Source organism: Arachis hypogaea, chromosome 20, assembly GCF_003086295.3.
Source record: "Arachis hypogaea cultivar Tifrunner chromosome 20, arahy.Tifrunner.gnm2.J5K5, whole genome shotgun sequence".
NCBI classification, from domain to species: domain Eukaryota; kingdom Viridiplantae; phylum Streptophyta; class Magnoliopsida; order Fabales; family Fabaceae; genus Arachis; species Arachis hypogaea.
Genome location: NC_092055.1, coordinates 14229597 through 14249741, shown reverse-complemented (window position 1 = coordinate 14249741; position 20145 = coordinate 14229597). Strand labels below are relative to the sequence as shown.

General features: G+C 36.6%; 1 protein-coding gene and 1 non-coding gene across 2 annotated transcripts; one reads left to right on the top strand and one right to left on the bottom strand.

Annotated features, from left to right (window-relative positions):
• The first annotated feature begins 1795 nt into the window (after positions 1-1795).
• On the top strand, positions 1796-2677 carry LOC140182960 (uncharacterized). The gene has a single exon (XM_072230942.1). The coding sequence runs from the start codon at positions 1796-1798 to the stop codon at positions 2675-2677; it is 882 nt and encodes a 293-aa protein (XP_072087043.1).
• A 6378-nt stretch (positions 2678-9055) lies between these two features.
• On the bottom strand, positions 9056-9163 carry LOC112787191 (small nucleolar RNA R71). The gene has a single exon (XR_003194618.1). It is a non-coding gene; the product is annotated as a small nucleolar RNA R71 (small nucleolar RNA).
• Positions 9164-20145: the final 10982 nt, after the last annotated feature.

Genomic DNA, 20145 nt, shown 5'->3' with positions numbered 1-20145 from the left:
TCTTTGGTAATTAGTAGCAGAGTCGATTTGTCTAATTTTCTTTATGGGTGAGAACCTAACTAAGATTTAACGATGATTAGAATGCACTATGTCTCATAGAAAAATTGTTTGGGCCGAAAAAGGGTATTTATCCTAATATTAATGATTTTTGTTTTCTACATAGATTGAATGTGATCTTGTTTGAACCAATAAAAGAAGTGTACCTAGCCATAAGATATTCATCATTGTCTTCTAACTCCCTCTTCTCATCAAATATCATTAATTTCTTTCTTTAGCTTGTCAATGTTTCTGTCAATATATCCAAATTTTTCTTTGTTCGAAACTTTCAACCATTTTCTTAGCGCCTTCATCTTATCTAACACATTCCCTCTAATTTCAACCACTCCTCCTTCACCATAGATTTAAAGCTCCCATGAGATTATCACACATTCATGGACCAAAAAGGCTTAGGACCCCAATTCACTTTCTCTGTGCCAACAAGGAGAAGGCAAGGATTTGGCAACCATTCAAAATCTACTAGAATTCTATCAGTACAACTACACGATCTACTTCTGTACCATGTGTACCTCCTTCCACACAAAGGTAAGTCCACCAATTCCATGGAGTTTACCCAATGGTTAAAATCTTCGCTACTTTGGCTTAGACTATTACATCCATGTCAATCCTTAAAACACAGAATCTCATTGAAATCAACCCCAGCATAATTGGGACCCCAACCTCTATTCTAACCTCTTTAAATTCTTCCCAAATTTTAATCTTATCCTCTTTAAGATGAGCACCATACACCAATATTCTGAAAATCGGACTGCACTAGCTGGTCGGACCGAGAATCGCTAGCTTATGCGATTCGGTTTGCAATGCAAAACTGCCTGGAGAGAAACTGTCGTTGAACCGCTAAATCGGCCAGAAATCGATCAATCGCACCAAACCAAGGACCCTTCGATTTTAAAAATAGGAAAAAATAAAAAACCCATTGCCATCTCACAGTTCATTTCGGGACATCCTCCGAAAAAAATTGGAATGTAGATTATCAAATGCAAGAGGAAAGAGATACTAAATTGATTGTGGCATAAGTAGAAACATATCTAAACAAAACAATGAGGAAAGAAGAAGAAACAATGAGGTAGACATGAGTAAAGAGAAGGTTGTAAAAAGACACGAAAGGGAGAGGGATAGAAAACGGCGGCAACGGCTGCTATTGCTGCCGTTGGAACAAATCAGACGTTGAGGGAGAGGAAGAATTAAAAGTTGGAACATATCATGTTTTGCTATGCGGCTAGTTGCTATTAGGTTATCAATCTATTTTTTGTCCAATACAGCTCCAATCCTAGACATTATATCCATGCACTACACACTCACACAACTTTAAATTATAATTAGTTAATTACATTTGGTGCATGGGCCAAGTTTTTAAGCCCATTAAATCAAGTTTTTTTTTTTACTATCTGCAGTCTGTTTTTGAAGTGACCCTGTCTAGTTGATGCTTTTAACAATTTCTCAAACCATCCAAAATAGAAAACATATAACAATCATTTCTTTCTGTTTCTTTTCCAATCGCGAACTAGCTGATTCCGACCTCATGAGAGGCGGCTATGTCCGAGGAGGACATTCCCGGTCACACAATCCGGGAAAAAAGGTCCGAACTGATTTGGAAGGGCATGCTTTTACTGGGGACTCTAGTTCTCACCTTACCCCTAGAGAGGAGGAGTGGATGCTAGAAAGGGAAGAGGAAGGCAATTTCACCACCAACCCCAAATGATCCTTCAGCGACACCGTCAAAAAAGGTAGAGTGTCGATGGATACAGAAAAAGTGAGCCACATCTCTTCTTCTGGGAAGGAGCTAATGGAAGAGGACGAGGACCGCAGGAATTCGAGGGAATCAGAGGTAAATATGGAAGGAAGCCAAATTCCAGAAATTACAGTAGAGAAGATTGAAGGTATCTTCAATTTCAGGATTAACGAAGTAGCCATGAAGGAACTTAGATACCCATGGTGGGATACTCTTATTGTTAAACTTTTTGGGAGGCGTATATCCTTACTGGCCCTTACTAGAAGACTGGAGGCTATGTGGGGAAAAATGGGTAGCATTGAGGTCATTGACTTAGGCAATGAATTTTTCATTGTCAAGTTTTATTCTCAGGAGGATCTCGATTTTGCTCTTACAGAGGGTCCTTGGAAAATTCTAAACCACTATCTATCCATCCGTTTTTGGCAACCAGATTTCAATCCTCTTGAAGCCACCATAGACAAAATCGCAGCTTGGATTAGACTCCCAGGTTTGGCTATTGAATATTATGAAGAGAACATGATGAAGAAAATAGGAGACGTGATTGGACGCACCTTGAAAGTTGATACAAACATTGCAGATAAAAGTAGAGAAAAATTTGCCAGACTTTGTGTGGAATTGGATCTAATAGCCCCCCTAATCTCTCAATATGCCATTAATGGAGTTAAATATAAGGTGGAATATAAAGGAATCCACAACATCTGTTTCAGTTGTGGGGTAGTAGGGCATGAGAAGTCTAATTGCCCGAAGACAATACTAGAAAATTCAGAAGGAATAGAGGTGAGGGTGACAGAGAAAGAAAAAGAGGGTGTAGAGGGAATAGAGAAGACAACCACTGTGGACAGAGTAGAGGAGGGTAATCCGGATATTTCAAAAAAAGATAAGGGTTAGCAGGTTATTGAAGAAAGGAATGAAGCATATGGACCCTGGATGTTGGTCCAGAGATCCACACGTGGCAGAAAAGGGGCAAAAAAAGACAATACTACAGGGGGTAGTGGAGGAATGGAAAAAGGAGCGAATGGAAAAGGCTGGGGTAGTGGTACCAGGTACGCAGTGCTAAGAACACAGGAGGATGAGGTTGAACTAGAAGGAAGTAACGGTCAACAGAATATTCCATAAAAGCAAATTCAAGTTGAAACAGAGGCATTAAACAAAGAGAATAAACTGATCACCTCCAACAGGACCCATAAAACACAAAATCATGCTCAAACCTCTAAACCAGCAAGTCCAAGACCTGGAGACCAACCTAACCCAACTAACCCAAAACCAAAAAGACCTTTAACTCTAATTCAGATGAGCCAATAACAACCCAGAAAATTCATGAACCTATCAGTTCAAACCCAGGACCTCTACCTAGCCCTTTTAACCCAGTACCAAACAAGCCAAATAACATAGCCTCTTCTGAAACAAAAATAGTCAAAAACCAACATAGCCACCATCCTGAAAATTGGACATGCATTCAAAGCAACACCCAAATAGATATACAAGATACCTTCATACAAGATTCTTTTCTCGCCATATCAACACCTATGGAAGAAGAGATAAACCACCCTCCTGACCCCAAGCCACCTGACCTTCATTCTATTGAAACAGAGATCATGCTAGAAGCAGCTATGGAGCTTGAAAAGGAGCAGGAAATCCAAGAGAAAACAGATTGCCATGAGGATGCAATTGCTTGCAACATGCAATGTGAAGATGTTCACATGAGCATAGAGAATCATAACATGATAGAGAATGAAGCACTTCTTCAGGGGGAGCAGAACAAGGCAACTTACTGAGGTATTTGTCTTTCATTATTCCTTTCAAATGATAGTCTTATCATGGAATTGTAGAGGAGCGGCAAGTAGAAAGTTTTGTCGTACTCTAAGAGAACTTTGTAAACAAACTAAGGCAGATATAGTGGTGTTGTTGGAAACAAGGTGTAGTGGTAATAAAGCAATTAATATTATTAGAAGTTTTGGTATGAATTTTCATCATATTGAGGAAGCATCAGGCTTTAGTGGTGGGATTTGGATTCTATGGAATGATCCTGACCTAAGGATCAATATAATAAAATCGAAAAGTCAATACGTGCATATGGAAGTTAAGGAAAGTAATAGAGGCAATTGGCTCTTAACCACTGTCTATGCTAGCCCGCAAGAGGCAGAGCGAAAGAGACTATGGGATGAACTCCAATTAATGGCGAATGAGATTAGGGGGGAATGGATGATGGTAGGGGACTTCAATGAGATAGCTGACCTTATGGAAAAGAAAGGCGGCGCCAAAGTTGATGTTAATGCGTGCAGAAAATTTGCTGATTAGATCCAAAGATGTAATCTCATTGATTTGGGTTACATAGGTACCAAATTCACCTGGAAGGATCCGCAATAGGAGGGACTTGATAGAGTCTTTAAAAGATTGGACAGAGCATTGTCTAATGTGGAATGGAGAATGAGGTACCCAAATGCAAAGGTGGAGGTTCTAGTGAGATCTAACTCGGATCACCACCCCTTGCTTATTAATCTAGAACCAGAGCTCATCAACAACAGACAAAGACCTTTTTGTTTTGAGGCTATGTGGAATTTACACCCAGAATTCAAAGATTGCGTCAAGGAGAATTGGAATGGGAACACTGATCTTCACTCATCCTTATTTTCCCTCACCAATGTGCTGATGAGATGGAATAAAGATATTTTTGGTAATATCCATAAACGAAAAAGAGAATTGTTGAGAAGAATTGAAGGAATCCAAAGGAGCCCAAGCTATGGAAGAAATCGGTTCTTGGAGGATCTCGAGAAGCAGCTGAATAAAGAGTTAGAGGAGATCATGGAAAAAGAAGAAGTGTTGTGGTTACAAAAATCAAGAGAAAATTGGATTGTGGAGGGAGATCGTAATACTAAATATTACCATACGAGAACTATAATTCGAAGGAGGAAAAATAGGGTCCTAAAGCTGAGAAGAGAAGACGGTACATGGGAGGAAGATCAAGAAGAACGGGAGCATCTTGCAGTCAATTTTTTTAAATGGCTCTACGATGAGGAAGAAAGAAATCCAGATAGCAACTACAGAAGAAGCTTGTACCAGGAGATGGAGATTAGCCAGCAAACCCGTATGTATGAAAGGCCTAGCAAGGAGGAAATAAAAAAGGCGTTCTTTTCCATTGGGTCTCTAAAAGCCCCAGGATATGACGGATTTCCGGCTCTTTTTTATAAAGAAAACTGGGATATTATACAGGAAAACTGCATTAGATTTGTGCATCAGATTTGGGAGAATCCAAGCCTTAGAAAACACTATAATCAAACTCTAATAACTCTCATTCCAAAGGTTCAAGCTCCCGAATTTATCTCTCAATTTCGCCCTATAGCACTGTGCAATGTCAATTACAAGGGAGTTACTAAGATTATAGTGGAAAGGCTGAAATCGCTTTGATGAGCGGATAATTTATACGCTTTTTGACATTGTTTTTACATAGTTTTCAGTATGATTTAGTTAGTTTTTAGTATATTTTTATTAGTTTTTAATTAAAATTCACATTTCTGAACTTTACTATGAGTTTGTGTGTTTTTCTGTGATTTCAGGTAATTTCTGGCTGAAATTGAGGGACTTGAGCAAAAATCAGATTCAGAGGTTGAAGAAGGACTGCAGATGCTGTTGGATTCTGACCTCCCTGAACTCAAAGTAGATTTTCTGGAGCTAAAGAACTCCAAATGGCGCGCTTTCAATTGCGTTGGAAAGTAGACATCCAGGGATTTCCAACAATATATAATAGTCCATACTTTTCTCGAGTTTAGACAACGCAAACTGGTGTTGAACGCCAGTTCCATGTTGCAGTCTGGCGTTCAGCACTAGAAACAAGTTGCAAAGTGGAGTTAAACGCCAGAAACACGTTACAAACTGGCGTTCAACTCTAAAAATGACCTCTCCATGTGTAAACTTCAAGCTCAGCCCAAGCACACACCAAGTGGGCCCCAGAAGTGGATTTCTGCATCAATTACTTACTTCTGTAAACCCTAGTAGCTAGTCTAGTATAAATAGGACTTTTTACTATTGTATTTTCATCTTTGGATTACCTTTTGATCCTTTGATCATGTTTGGGGGTTGGCCATTTGGCCATGCCTGAACTTCATCACTTATGTATTTTCAACGGTAGAGTTTCTACACACTATAGATTAAGGTGTGGAGCTCTGCTGTTCCTGATGGATTAATGCAAAGTACTACTGTTTTTCTATTCAATTCAACTTATTCCGCTTCTAAGATATCCATTCGCACCCAAGAACATGATGAATGTGATGATTATGTGACGCTCATCATCATTCTCACTTATGAACGCGTGCCTGACAAACACTTCCGTTCTACATGCAATCAAGCTAGAATGAGTATCTCTTGGATATCTAATACAGGGGACCGAGTCTGAGATATTAGAGTCTTCGTGGTATAAGTTAGAACCCATGGATGGCCATTCCTGAGATCCGGAAAGTCTAAACTTTGTCTGTGGTATTCCGAGTAGGATCTGGGAAGGGATGGCTGTGACGAGCTTCAAACTCGCGAGTGCTGGGCATAGTGACAGATGCAAAAGGATCAATGGATCCTATTCCAGTATGATCGAGAACCGACAGATGATTAGCCGTGCCGTGACAGAGCATTTGGACCTTTTTCACAGAGAGGATGGGATGTAGCCATTGACAACGGTGATGTCCTACATAAAGCTTGCCATGGAAAGGAGTAGGAAGGATTGGATGAAGACAGCAGGAAAGCAGGGGTTTAGAGGGACGAAAGCATCTCTATACGCTTATCTGAAATTCTCACCAATGAATTACATAAGTACCACTATCCTATTTTATATTTTATTTATTTTCATCCACTATAATTTCTTAAAACAATTTAATCTGCCCGACTGAGATTTACAAGATGACCATAGCTTGCTTCATGCCAACAATCTCCGTGGGATTCGACCCTTACTCACATAAGGTATTACTTGGACGACTCAGTGCACTTGCTGGTTAGTTGCGCGAAGTTGTGAAGTTATGTTTGGGCCATGGTAGTGTGCACACGTTTTTGGAGCCATTGCCAGGGAATCAATTTCGAACAACAATTTCACATCTAGATCACGATTTCGTGCACCAAGTTTTTGGCGCCGTTGTCGGGGATTGTTCGAGTTTGGACAACTGACGGTTCATCTTGTTGCTCAGATTAGGTAATTTTCTTTTTAGTTTTATTTTCAAAAAAAAAATCAAAGAAAATATATATTTCTTCTTTTTCGTTTTTCCCAATTAATTTTCGAAAAATACAAATTTTTTTTACAAAATCATAAAATCAAAAATATTTTTTGTGTTTCTTGCTTGAGTCTAGAGTCAACTTTTAAGTTTGGTGTCAATTGCATCCTTTTTAATTTTCTAAAAATTATTTTCGAAAATTTCATGCATTGCATTCTTCATGATCTTCAAGTTGTTCTTGGCCAGTCTTCTTGTTTGATCTTCATATTTTCTTGTTTTGTGTCTTTTGTTGTTTTTCATATGCATTCTTGAATTCTTAGTGTCTAAAAATTAAAAATCTTTAAGTTTGGTGTCTTGCATGTTTTCTTTTCTTGAAAATCTTTCAAAAATAAGTTCTTGGTGTTCATCTTGACATTCAAAGTGTTCTTGGTGTTCATCTTGACATTCATGGTGTTCTTGCATGCATCACATGTTTTGATCCAAAATTTTCATGCATTGAGTCTCTTTCATGTTTTTCTCTCTCATCATTAAAAATTCAAAAAAATCAAAAAAATATCTTTCCCTTTTTCTCTCATAAATTTTCGAAAATTTGAGTTGGCTTTTTCAAAAATTTTTAAAATCTAGTTGTTTCTTATGAGTTAAATCAAATTTTCAATTTAAAAATCTTATTTTTTTCAAAATCTTTTTCAAAAATCAAATCTTTTTCATTTTTTATTTATTTTCGAAAATTTTAAAAATATTTTTCAAAAATATTTTTCTTAATTTTATCTCATAATTTTCGAAAATATTATCAACAATTAATGTTTTGATTGAAAAACTTCAAGTTTGTTACTTGCTTGTTAAGAAAGATTCAAACTTTAAGTTCTAGAATCATATCTTGTGATTACTTGTGAGTCAAGTCATTAATTTTGATTTTAAAATTCAAATCTTTTTCAAAACTAATTTTAATCATATCTTTCTATCATATCTTTTTAAATCATATCTTTTTAAAAAATTTGATTTTAAAATATCTTTTCTAACTTCTTATCTTCTTATCTTTTTAAAATTGATTTTCAAATCTTTTTCAACCAATCTTATCTTTTTGTTTCAATCATATCTTTTTCAAAAACAAATTTCAATTCTCTTTTAATCAATCATATCTTTTTGTTTTAATCATATCTTTTTTAAAACTGCCCAACTAACTCTCTACCTTTAATTTTCGAAAATCCCTTCCTTCTTTTTTAAATTTTCTTTTTAATTAACTAACTGTTTTAATTTTAATTTAATTTAATTTCAAATTTAATTTTCGAAATTTAACCTTAAAATTTTAAATTTTATTTTAATTAATTTTCGAAATTTCCCCTCTCTCATCTTCTTCTATTTATTTATTCATCTACTAACACTTCTCTTCCACCCAAAATTCGAACCCCATCTCCCTCTCTGTGTTCGAATTTTTCCTCTCATCTTTCTTATATTCTTCTCTTCTCATACTTGCATGAGGAATCCCTATACTGTGACATAGAGGATTCCATATTTTCTTTGTTATTCCCTTCTTTGTCATATAAGCAGGAGCAAGGATAAGAACATTCTTGTTGAAGCAGATCCTGAACCTGAAAGGACTCTAAAAAGGAAACTAAGAGAAGCTAAATTACAACAATCCAGAGACAACCTTACTGAAAAATTTGAACAAGAAAAGGAGATGGCAGCCGAACCTAACAACAATAATGCAAGGAGGATACTTGGTGATTATTCTACACCTACTTCCAAGTTTGATGGAAGGAGCATCTCCATCCCTACCATTAGAGCAAACAATTTTGAGCTGAAACCTCAATTAGTTGCTCTAATGCAACAGAACTGCAAATTCTATGGACTTCCATCAGAAGATCCCTATTAGTTTTTAACTGAGTTCTTGCAGATCTGTGAGACTGTTAAGACTAATGGAGTAGATCCTGAAGTCTACAGGCTCATGCTTTTCCCTTTTGCTGTAAAAGACAGAGCTAGAACATGGTTGGACTCACAACCTAAGGATAGCCTGGACTCCTGGGATAAGCTGGTCACGACCTTCTTGGCTAAGTTCTTTCCTCTTCAAAAGCTGAGCAAGCTTAGAGTGGATGTTCAGACCTTCAAGCAAAAAGATGGTGAATCCCTCTATGAAGCTTGGGAAAGATACAAGCAGATGACCAAAAGGTGTCCTCCTGACATGCTTTCAGAATGGACCATTCTGGATATCTTCTATTATGGTCTGTCTGAGTTCTCCAAGATGTCACTGGACCATTCTGCAGGTGGATCCATTCACCTAAAGAAAATGCCTACAGAAGCTCAAGAACTTATTGACATGGTTGCAAATAATCAATTCATGTATACTTCTGAGAGAAATTCCGTGAATAATGGGACGCCTCAGAAGAAGGGAGTTCTTGAAATTGATACTCTGAATGCCATATTGGCTCAGAATAAAATATTGACTCAGCAAGTCAATATGATCTCTCAAAGTCTGAATGGATTGAAGGAATCATCCAACAGTACTCAAGAGGCATCTTCTGAGGAAGAAGCTTATGATCCTGAGAACCCTGCAATAGCAGAGGTGAATTACATGGGTGAACCTTATGGAAACACCTATAATCTCTCATGGAAAAATCATCCAAATCTCTCATGGAAGGATCAACAAAAGCCTCAACAAGGCTTTAATAATGGTGGAAGAAACAGGTTTAGCAATAGCAAGCCTTTTCCATCATCTTCTCAACAACAGACAGAGAACTCTGAACAAAATACCTCTAATTTAGCAAACTTAGTCTCTGATCTGTCCAAGGCTACTCTAAGTTTCATGAGTGAAACAAGGTCCTCTATAAGAAATTTGGAGGCACAAGTGGGCCAGCTGAGTAAGAAAATTACTGAAACACCTCCTAGTACTCTCCCAAGCAATACAGAAGAGAATCCAAAGAGAGAGTGCAAGGCCATTGATATATGAATCATGGCCGAACCCACAAGGGAGGGAGATGACGTGAATCCCAGTGAGGAAGACCTCCTGGGACGTCTAGTGATTAACAAGGAGTTTCCCCTTGAGGAACCAAAGGAATCTGAGGCTCATCTAGAGACCATAGAGATTCCATTGAACCTCCTTATGCCCTTCATGAGCTCTGATGAGTATTCTTCTTCTGAAGAGAATGAGGATGTTACTGAAGAGCAAGTTGCCAAGTACCTTGGTGCAATCATAAAGCTGAATGCCAAATTATTTGGTAATGAGACTTGGGAAGATGAACCTCTCTTGCTCATCAATGAACTGAGTGATCTGGATCAACTGACATTACCTCAGAATAAACAGGATCCTGGAAAGTACCTAATACCTTGTACCATAGGCACCATGACCTTTGAGAAGGCTCTATGTGACCTTGGGTCAGGGATAAACCTCATGCCACTCTCTGTAATGGAGAAACTGAGAATCCTTGAGGTACAGGCTGCCAATTTCTCATTAGAGATGGCAGACAAATCCATGAAGATGGCTTATGGACAAGTAGAGGATGTGCTAGTAAAGGTTGAAGGCCTTTACATCCCTGCTGATTTCATAATCCTAGACACTGAAAAGGATGAGGATGAATCCATCATCCTTGGAAGACCCTTCCTAGCCACAACAAGAGCTGTGATTGATGTGGACAGAGGAGAGTTGGTCCTCCAACTAAATGAGGACAACCTTGTGTTTAAAACTCAAGGATCTCCTTCTGTAACAATGGAGAGGAAGCATGAAAAGCTTCTCTCAGTACAGAGTCAAACAAAGCCCCCACAATCAAACTCTAAGTTTGGTGTTGGGAGGCCTCAGCCAAACTCTAAGTTTGGTGTTGAATCCCCACATCCAAACTCTAAGTTTGGTGTTGGGAGTCTATAAAATTGACCTGATCACCTGTGTGGCTCCGTGAGAGCCCACTGTCAATCTATTGACATTAAAGAAGCGCTTGTTGGGAGGCAACCCAATTTTTATTTATTTAATTCTAATTTTTATTTTTATTGTTCTTTCATATTTTATTAGGTTCATGATCATGTGGAGTCACAAAATATAAAAAAATTAAAAACAGAATAAAAAACAGCAGAAGAAAAATCACACCCTGGAGAAAGCACTCACTGGCGTTCAAACGCCAGTAAGGAGCATCTGGCTGGCGTTCAACGCCAGAACAGAGCATGGAGCTGGCGCTGAACGCCAGAAACAAGCATGGAGCTGGCGTTCAACGCCAGAAATATGCTACATATGGGCGTTGAACGCCCATAACAAGCATCACTTCGGCGTTTAAACGCCAGAAATGCATGCAAAGGCATTTTACATGCCTCATTGGTGCAGGGATGTAAATCCTTGACACCTTAGGATCTGTGGACCTCACAGGATCCCCACATACATCCACTCACCTTCCCTCCTCATAATCCTATATCACCCTTTTTCCAAGAACCCTTCACCAATCACCTCAATCTCTCTTCCCCATCACCTCTTCACGACTCACATCCATTTCTTCTTCTTCTCATCCTTTCTTTCTTCTTTTGCTCGAGGGCGAGCAATATTCTAAGTTTGGTGTGGTAAAAGCATAGCTTTTTTGTTTTTCCATAACCATTGATGGCACCTAAGGCCACAGAAACCTCTAGAAAGAGGAAAGGGAAGACAAAAGCTTTCACCTTCGAGTCATAGAAGATGGAGAGATTCATCTCGAGGGTCTATAGCTCAGTGGTAGAATATTTGACTACAAATCAAGAGATCCCTGAGATACCTCAGGGGATACATTTTCCTCCACACAATTATTGGGAACAACTAAGGATGGAACATCAAAAGTAATCCATCATCCTCCATGAAATTAGAGAAGATCAAAGAGCAATGAGGGAGGAGCAAGAAAGACAAGGAAGAGACATAGAAGAGCTCAAGGACATCATTGGTTCTTCAAGAAGAAAACGCCACCATCACTAAGGTGGACTCATTCATTGTTCTTAAATTTTCTGTTTTTCGTTTTTATGTTAAATGTTTATCTATATTTGTGTCTTATTACATGATCATTAGTATTCAAGTGTCTATGCCTTAAAGTAGTGAATATGAATCCATCACCTCTCTTAAATAGAAAAATTTTTTAATTACAAAAGAACAAGAAGTACATGGTTTCAAATTCATCCTTGAAACTAGTTTAATTATTTTGATGTGGTGACAATACTTTTTGTTTTCTGAATGAATGCTTGAACAGTGCATATGTCTTTTGAATTTGATGTTTAAGAATGTTAAATATGTTGGCTCTTGAAAGAATGATGACAAGGAGACATGTTATTTGATAATCTGAAAAATCATAAAAATGATTCTTGAAGCAAGAAAAAGCAGTGAATACAAAGCTTGCAGAAAAAAAATAGCGAAAAAAAGAGAAAAAGAACAAGCAAGTAGAAAAAGCCAAAAGCTCTTAAAACCAAAAGGCAAGAGAAAAAAGCCAGTAGCCCTTAAAACCAAAAGGAAAGGGTAATAAGAAGGATCCAAGGCTTTGAGCATCAGTGGATAGGAGGGCCTAAAGGAATGAATCCTGGCCTAAGCGGCTAAACTAAGCTGTCCCTAACCATGTGCTTGTGGCGTGAAGGTGTCAAGTGAAAACTTGAGACTGAGCGGTTAAAGTCAAGGTCCAAAGCAAAAAGAAGAGTGTGCTTAAGAACCCTGGACACCTCTAATTGGGGACTTTAGCAAAGCTGAGTCACAATCTGAAAAGGTTCACCCAGTTATGTGTCTGTGGCATTTATGTATCCGGTGGTAATACTGAAAAACAAAGTGCTTAGGGCCACGACCAAGACTCATAAAGTAGCTGTGTTCAAGAATCAACATACTGAACTAGGAGAATCAATAACACTATCTGAACTCTGAGTTCCTATAGATGCTAATCATTCTGAACTTCAATGGATAAAGTGAGATGCCAAAACTATTCAAGAGGCAAAAAGCTACAAGTCCCGCTCATATGATTGAAGCTATGTTTCATTGATAGTTTGGAATTTATAGTATATTCTCTTCTTTTTATCCTATTTGATTTTCAGTTGCTTGGGGACAAGTAATAATTTAAGTTTGGTGTTGTGATGAGCGGATAATTTATACGCTTTTTGGCACTGTTTTTACATAGTTTTCAGTATGATTTAGTTAGTTTTTAGTATATTTTTATTAGTTTTTAATTAAAATTCACATTTCTGGACTTTATTATGAGTTTGTGTGTTTTTCTGTGATTTCAGGTAATTTCTGGCTGAAATTGAGGGACTTGAGCGAAAATTAGATTCAGAGGTTGAAGAAGGACTGCAGATGCTGTTGGATTCTGACCTCCCTGAACTCAAAGTGGATTTTCTGGAGCTACAGAACTCCAAATGGCACGCTTCCAATTGCGTTGGAAAGTAGATATCCAGGGCTTTCCAACAATGTATAATAGTCTATACTTTTCCCGAGTTTAGATGACGCAAACTGGCGTTGAACGCTAGTTCCATGTTGCAGTCTGGCGTTCAGCGCCAGAAACAAGTTGCAAAGTGGAGTCAAACGCCAGAAACACGTTACAAACTGGCGTTCAACTCCAAAAATGATCTCTCCATGTGTAAACTTCAAGCTCAGCCCAAGCACACACCAAGTGGGCTCTAGAAGTGGATTTCTGCATCAATTACTTACTTCTGTAAACCCTAGTAGCTAGTCTAGTATAAATAGGACTTTTTACTATTGTATTTTCATCTTTGGATTACCTTTTGATCCTTTGATCACGTTTGGAGGCTGGCCATTCGGCCATGCCTGAACTTCATCACTTATGTATTTTCAACGGTAGAGTTTCTACACACCATAGATTAAGGTGTGGAGCTCTGCTGTTCCTCATGAATTAATGCAAAGTACTACTGTTTTTCTATTCAATTCAAATTATTCCGCTTCTAAGATATCCATTCGCACCCAAGAACATGATGAATGTGACGATTATGTGACGCTCATCATCATTCTCACTTATGAACGCGTGCCTGACAAACACTTCCGTTCTACATGCAATCAAGCTAGAATGAGTATCTCTTGGATATCTAATACAGGGGACCGAGTCTGAGATATTAGAGTCTTCGTGGTATAAGTTAGAACCCATGGATGGCCATTCCTGAGATCCGAAAAGTCTAAACCTTGTCTGTGGTATTCCGAGTAGGATCTGGGAAGGGATGGCTGTGACGAGCTTCAAACTCGCGAGTGCTGGGCGTAGTGACAGACGCAAAAGGATCAATGGATCCTATTCCAGTATGATCGAGAACCGACAGATGATTAGCCGTGCCGTGACAGAGCATTTGGACCTTTTTCACAGAGAGGATGGGATGTAGCCATTGACAACGGTGATGCCCTACATAAAGCTTGCCATGGAAAGGAGTAGGAAGGATTGGATGAAGACAGCAGAAAATCAGGGGTTCAGAGGGACGAAAGCATCTCTATACGCTTATCTGAAATTCTCACCAATGAATTACATAAGTACCACTATCCTATTTTATATTTTATTTATTTTCATCCACTATAATTTCTTAAAACAATTTAATCCGCCCGACTGAGATTTACAAGATGACCATAGCTTGCTTCATGCCAACAATCTCCGTGGGATTCGACCCTTACTCACGTAAGGTATTACTTGGACGACCCAGTGCACTTGCTGGTTAGTTGCGCGAAGTTGTGAAGTTATGTTTGGGCCATGGTAGTGTGCACACGTTTTTGGAGCCATTGCCAGAGAATCAATTTCGAACAACAATTTCACATATAGATCACGATTTCGTGCCCCAAGTTTTTGGTGCCGTTGCCGAGGATTGTTTGAGTTTGGACAACTGACGGTTCATCTTGCCAATCAAGTTTTATACCTGGAAGAAAAATTCAAGATAATATCTTAATTGGAAAGGAGATGGTCCATATAATGAAGAAAATAAGAGGAAGAAGCGGATTCATGGCAATCAAGTTTGACTTTGAAAAAGCCTATGATCGCCTAAGGTGGAGCTATCTCAAATCATGCCTCCTTGAGTTTGGTCTCAATTAGAATATGGTGAATCTTATAATGGAATGTGTGACCTCAGTCTCATATAACCTTTTGTGGAATGGAGGAAAAACGGAGGATTTTTCCCCATCTAGAGGTTTAAGGCAAGGGGATCCTATTTCTCCCTATTTATTTGTGATAGCTATGGATAAACTGTCACAAATAATAGAGAGCAGCGTGGAAAACCAACAATGGAGGCCTATAAAGGTGGGACAGTTGGGACCGGCCATTTCACATCTACTATTTGCAGATGATCTACTCGTTTTTGCCGAAGCGAATAAAGAGCAAATTAGGATTGTTTGTGAGGTTTTGAAGCAATTTTGTCAAGCATCGGGTTTAAAGGTTAGTGAAGCTAAAACGTACATATTCTTCTCAAAAAATGTCCCACAAGAGAAAAAAAAGTCATTATTGATTTATGTAACTATCAAGAACAACATTGCCTAGGGAGATACCTAGGAGCTACTTTCACCAATCAGAGGAAAGGGAAGGAGAAGTTCATTTCCATCCTACAAAGGGTGAAGAATAAATTAAGTGAGTGGAAGAGACAATGCTTAAGCCTAGCAGGTAGGATAACCCTTGCTAAAACTGCTATTGCTCTGATGGCCAACTACGAGATGCAACACACAAGAATTCCTAAAGGAGTATGCAGTGAAATAGAAAAAGCACAGCGCAGGTTTATATGGGGGGAGATGGATGATAAAAAAAAAGTGCATCACATCAATTAGGAGACAATCTGCCTTCCAAAGAAGGCCGGAGGCCTCGATTTCAGGAAACTCAACACAGTTATTGATGCATTTCTTCTTAAAGTGATTTGGAAGATGATATTTGAACCAGAAACCCTATGCTCCCAAGTCTTTCAACAACTCTATGGGCGAAATCAAGACTTAAAGGAAGGAATCAATTGCAGAAGGCCAGATTCGCCATTTTGGAAAGAATTATCCAAGCTTTGGAAAAAATTTAAGGAAAACACAACTTGGCTAATTAGAAATGGAGAAAAAGTTTTATTTTGGAGAGACAACTAGGTTACCGGAATAGGCCCGTTATTGAATATAGCTACTCAAGATCCTCCACAAGAGCAACTAAACTTGAAGGTGTCAGCCTATACAAAGAGTGAATGAGAATGGGATTTAGAGACTATGTCCCATTTTCTAGCGAAGGAAGTGATAGATAAAATAAGAGCCATCCCAGCCCCTGTTAGAGAAGCAGAGATGGACACTATCAAATGGAGCCATACCACAGATGGGGAGTTTATTGTATCTACAGCATACAAAGTACTGAATCAAAATAGAGAAGAGAAAATGATATATGGGAAATAATATGGAAATGGCCAGGACAAGAAAGAATCAAAGTCTTTGCTTGGCAACTCGCACATGGCAGACTACTCTCTGCAAACAGAGCTGCCAATCTGATGAAAACTGACCCAAGATGTAAAAACTGTCAACATCACTCTGAAATTATATTACATGCTCTAAGGGATTGTCCCAAAACAGCTCCTATTTGGGTACAAATCTTAAACCCCAGCTCTACCCCTCTTTTTTTGGAATCCAATTTGAGGATTGGATAAGCCTAAATCTGAAAAATAATTTAGGAAAATCCAATAATATTAGTTGGATAGAAGAATTTCTAACCACCTGCTGGTGGATATGGAAATGGAGGTGCAAAGAGTTTTTCTCTCCCCCTTTCTCTAGACCCAACAATGCAGTGTCACTCATCAGGGACTATATTGTAAACAGTAAAGAAGCATTCAACAAGAAAAAGCTCATACAGCACAAACAAACAAGAACTCAAATTCAAATTAAATGGGAACCTCCTCCCAAAGATTGGGTTAAACTTAATATAGATGGTGCACAACAAAATACAAAAAGAAATACGGGGTATGGAGGATTAATCAGAACATACCTTGGAGAGTGGATAGGGGGATTCATGGTGAATTTGGGGCAATGTAGCATCGATGAAGCTGAACTATGGGGAATTCTTCATGGACTTAAGATGGTGTGGCAGATGGGAATGCGCCGTGTGATAGTGGAAACAGACTCCGAGATCTCCTTCAAGAGCATATCCAAGTCCAGACCTTCCTGCAAATGTCACAATGCTTTAATCAGAAATATAGAGAAAATGAAATTGAAGCCTTGGCAAGTTAAATTCAAACACATATATAGAAAAGCTAACACATGTGCAGATTGGTTAGCTAAACGTAGTCTTGATTGTGAGCAAAGATTTCAATTTGTTGATGTGCCGCCTGAAGAACTTGTTTCCAAACTGAATGATGATGCCAAAGGGGTTCAAATGCCCCGCTTTGTACTTCTTTAGTTAAACCTTGTTTTGTATTTTTCTTTTGGGCTTATGCCCCTCTTTTTACCGAAAAAAAAAAAGAAAACATATAAGACTTTTATTTTTAATATTTAATATTTATTTTTTTGTTTTTATTATACAGTATATTTAATTTTAAAAAAATACTGGTATAATTCATTTAATTTAAAAAATATATATATTAAACGGTATAGAATTTACTTTAAATTTATTTCAAATAAAAAACGGATAAATATTTTTGTGTGTTTAATTTTTATATCTCATGTAATATGTAATATCATAAATTTCATACATATATAAACATTTATATTGAGCTTTGATATTTGACTTTTTTTTTTTTAATTTAAACGGAAAAAAAAGTAACTTTGAAAAGACTAAAACTTTAAAATTTTTAATAAATTTAATCTAAATTAAAATATTATAAACTATCAAATGATTTTAACCAATTGATTATAATTATAATATGATGTTAATATAAAAATCTTATACTAAAGATTATAATATAAAATACTAAATAATATCATAAGAATATATTTAATTATTTGTATTCATGTTTTTGTGAATTCATTTATAATTTTATACATTATTTTATTATAATTAGTTATTCTGGTTGAATCATAATTGAATCGGTTGAATTCTAAACCGATAAATTAATAATGAAAATAGTTCGGATGACCAATTCGATTTTCAGAACCTTATCATAAACAATTCCAATAGGAGATTCAAAATTTATCTCCTTAAAAACACATTAGTAGCACGGGTGTAAAAATTTTAGGACATTTATATATGTTTATTGTTTACTTAGATGATATTTAATAAATGTTTTATTATTAGGATTATTATTTTTGTGACTTAATGATATAAAATGTTTACGAATAAAATATAAAAAAATTTTAAACAAAATTTAATTAATGATATTATTTTTAAAATTCAACTCTTTTTAAGATATGTAATAAATAAGAAGTAATTAATAAAAGTTATATAAAATTACAGAAATTTGTATATCTTTATAAAAAATTATGAAAAATTGATATAAGAGTTATTTTATAAATATTCTATTTAAAAAAAAACACAACATATTTTTAAATTGACAAAAATATGCCTATAAGTATTGTAAATCCTATTGTGATAAGAAGCTGAGTTGGATGCCCGTTAATATATGGGCAGCTCAGTTTCTCAATGAAGAAATTGTTTTGTTCTTCAATAAATAAGTTGTAGAAAAAAGGTGTTCCATATGTGTATAAATAGAGAGAGGTTTTAGCCTCTGAACACACACAACAGTAACAATAAACAAATACAATTCTCTCTCTTTTTACTTTTAATACTTCTTTCTATCTTTATATATATATACACATTACAACATATAATATTATTATATATATATAAATCATTATTGAACTAATTATATTAATACTAGAGTCTTCTATTTATACATCTTTATTTTATATTTAATATATCTTTTATTTATTTTACAATACGTTATCAGCACGAGACTCTGATCAATTTTTTAGGAAGGCTCAGGTAACAAATTTTCATTATGTCGAAACTCTCTCATCTTGAATTCAATGCTCTTGATATATCTGGAAACAATTATTTATCATGGATATTAGATGTTGAAATCCATCTTGATTCAATGGATCTTGGAGATACCATTAAGGCTAAAAATAATGCATCCCAGAAGGATAAAGCCAAAGCCATGATTTTTCTTCGTCATCATCTTGACGAGGGATTGAAAAATGAATATCTCACATTAAAAGATCCTGCAGATCTTTGGAAAGACCTTGAAGAAAGGTATAATCATCAGAAAACGGTGATACTTCCTCAAGCTCGATATGAATGGACGCACTTGCGTCTACAAGATTTTAAATCTATAAATGAATATAATTCTGCAATGTTTCGAATCACCTCACGAATGAAATTATGTGGGAAAAAGATAACTGATCATGATATGTTGGAGAAAACTTTCTCAACCTTCCATGTCTCGAATGTGCTCCTGCAGCAGCAGTATCGAGAAAAAGGGTATAAAAAATATTCTGAGTTAATTTCTTGCCTTCTTGTTGCTGAACGCAACAATGAATTGCTATTGAAAAATCATGAAGCGCGCCCAGCTGGCGCCGCCCCATTTCCTGAAGTAAATGCGGCAAATTACCCCATAAGAGGTAAATGGCAAGGTTTTAATAACAAGAAAAATTATGGAAGGAAAAGAAATTATGTTCACAAGAAAGGATCTCACCAGAAGTGGGATAAAGAAAGAAATATCGGGCAGAATAAATCAACAGAGGATAAGTGTTTCTGTTGTGGTGGAAAGGGCCATTGGTCTCGTACCTGCCGTACCCCAAGGCACCTAGTCGATCTTTACCAGGCATCTTTGAAAAAAGACGACAAGGGAAAAGAGTCGAATTTTGTTTCAAATGATGCTGAAAATTTCACCACTCATTATGATGTATCTGATTTCTTTGAGGATCCTGAAGGAAATATTGGTCATTTGATCAATGATGGAATAGTTTAATATGTGAGATTGTTAAGTATTCATGTAAATAAACAATGTAAAGAACTTATTATTAAGTTTTATTTTCTATGTATTTAAGTTTCAAATATGATATATATAAATAATGAAATATTAATGTTTATGAATTTTGAAATCATTAAATGTGTCATGTTTTAAAATAAAATTTTAGTATGTGACATTATTTTTATGAGCAGTATTTCTTAGAAAAATAATTCCGATCAAGTATTCAATTTAACTGTGCATACTACTCATTTTATTATTATTTATCTTTGAAGAAAAATGGCAAGGATATATTCTGAAGATATTTGCCTTGCGGATAGTGCAAGTTCGCACAATATTCTTAAAAGTGATATATATTTTACC

Excerpts from the sequence above, each read along its gene's own strand:
- LOC140182960 (XM_072230942.1), top strand. The coding sequence starts at position 1,796 with ATGGATACAGAAAAAGTGAGCCACATCTCTTCTTCTGGGAAGGAGCTA.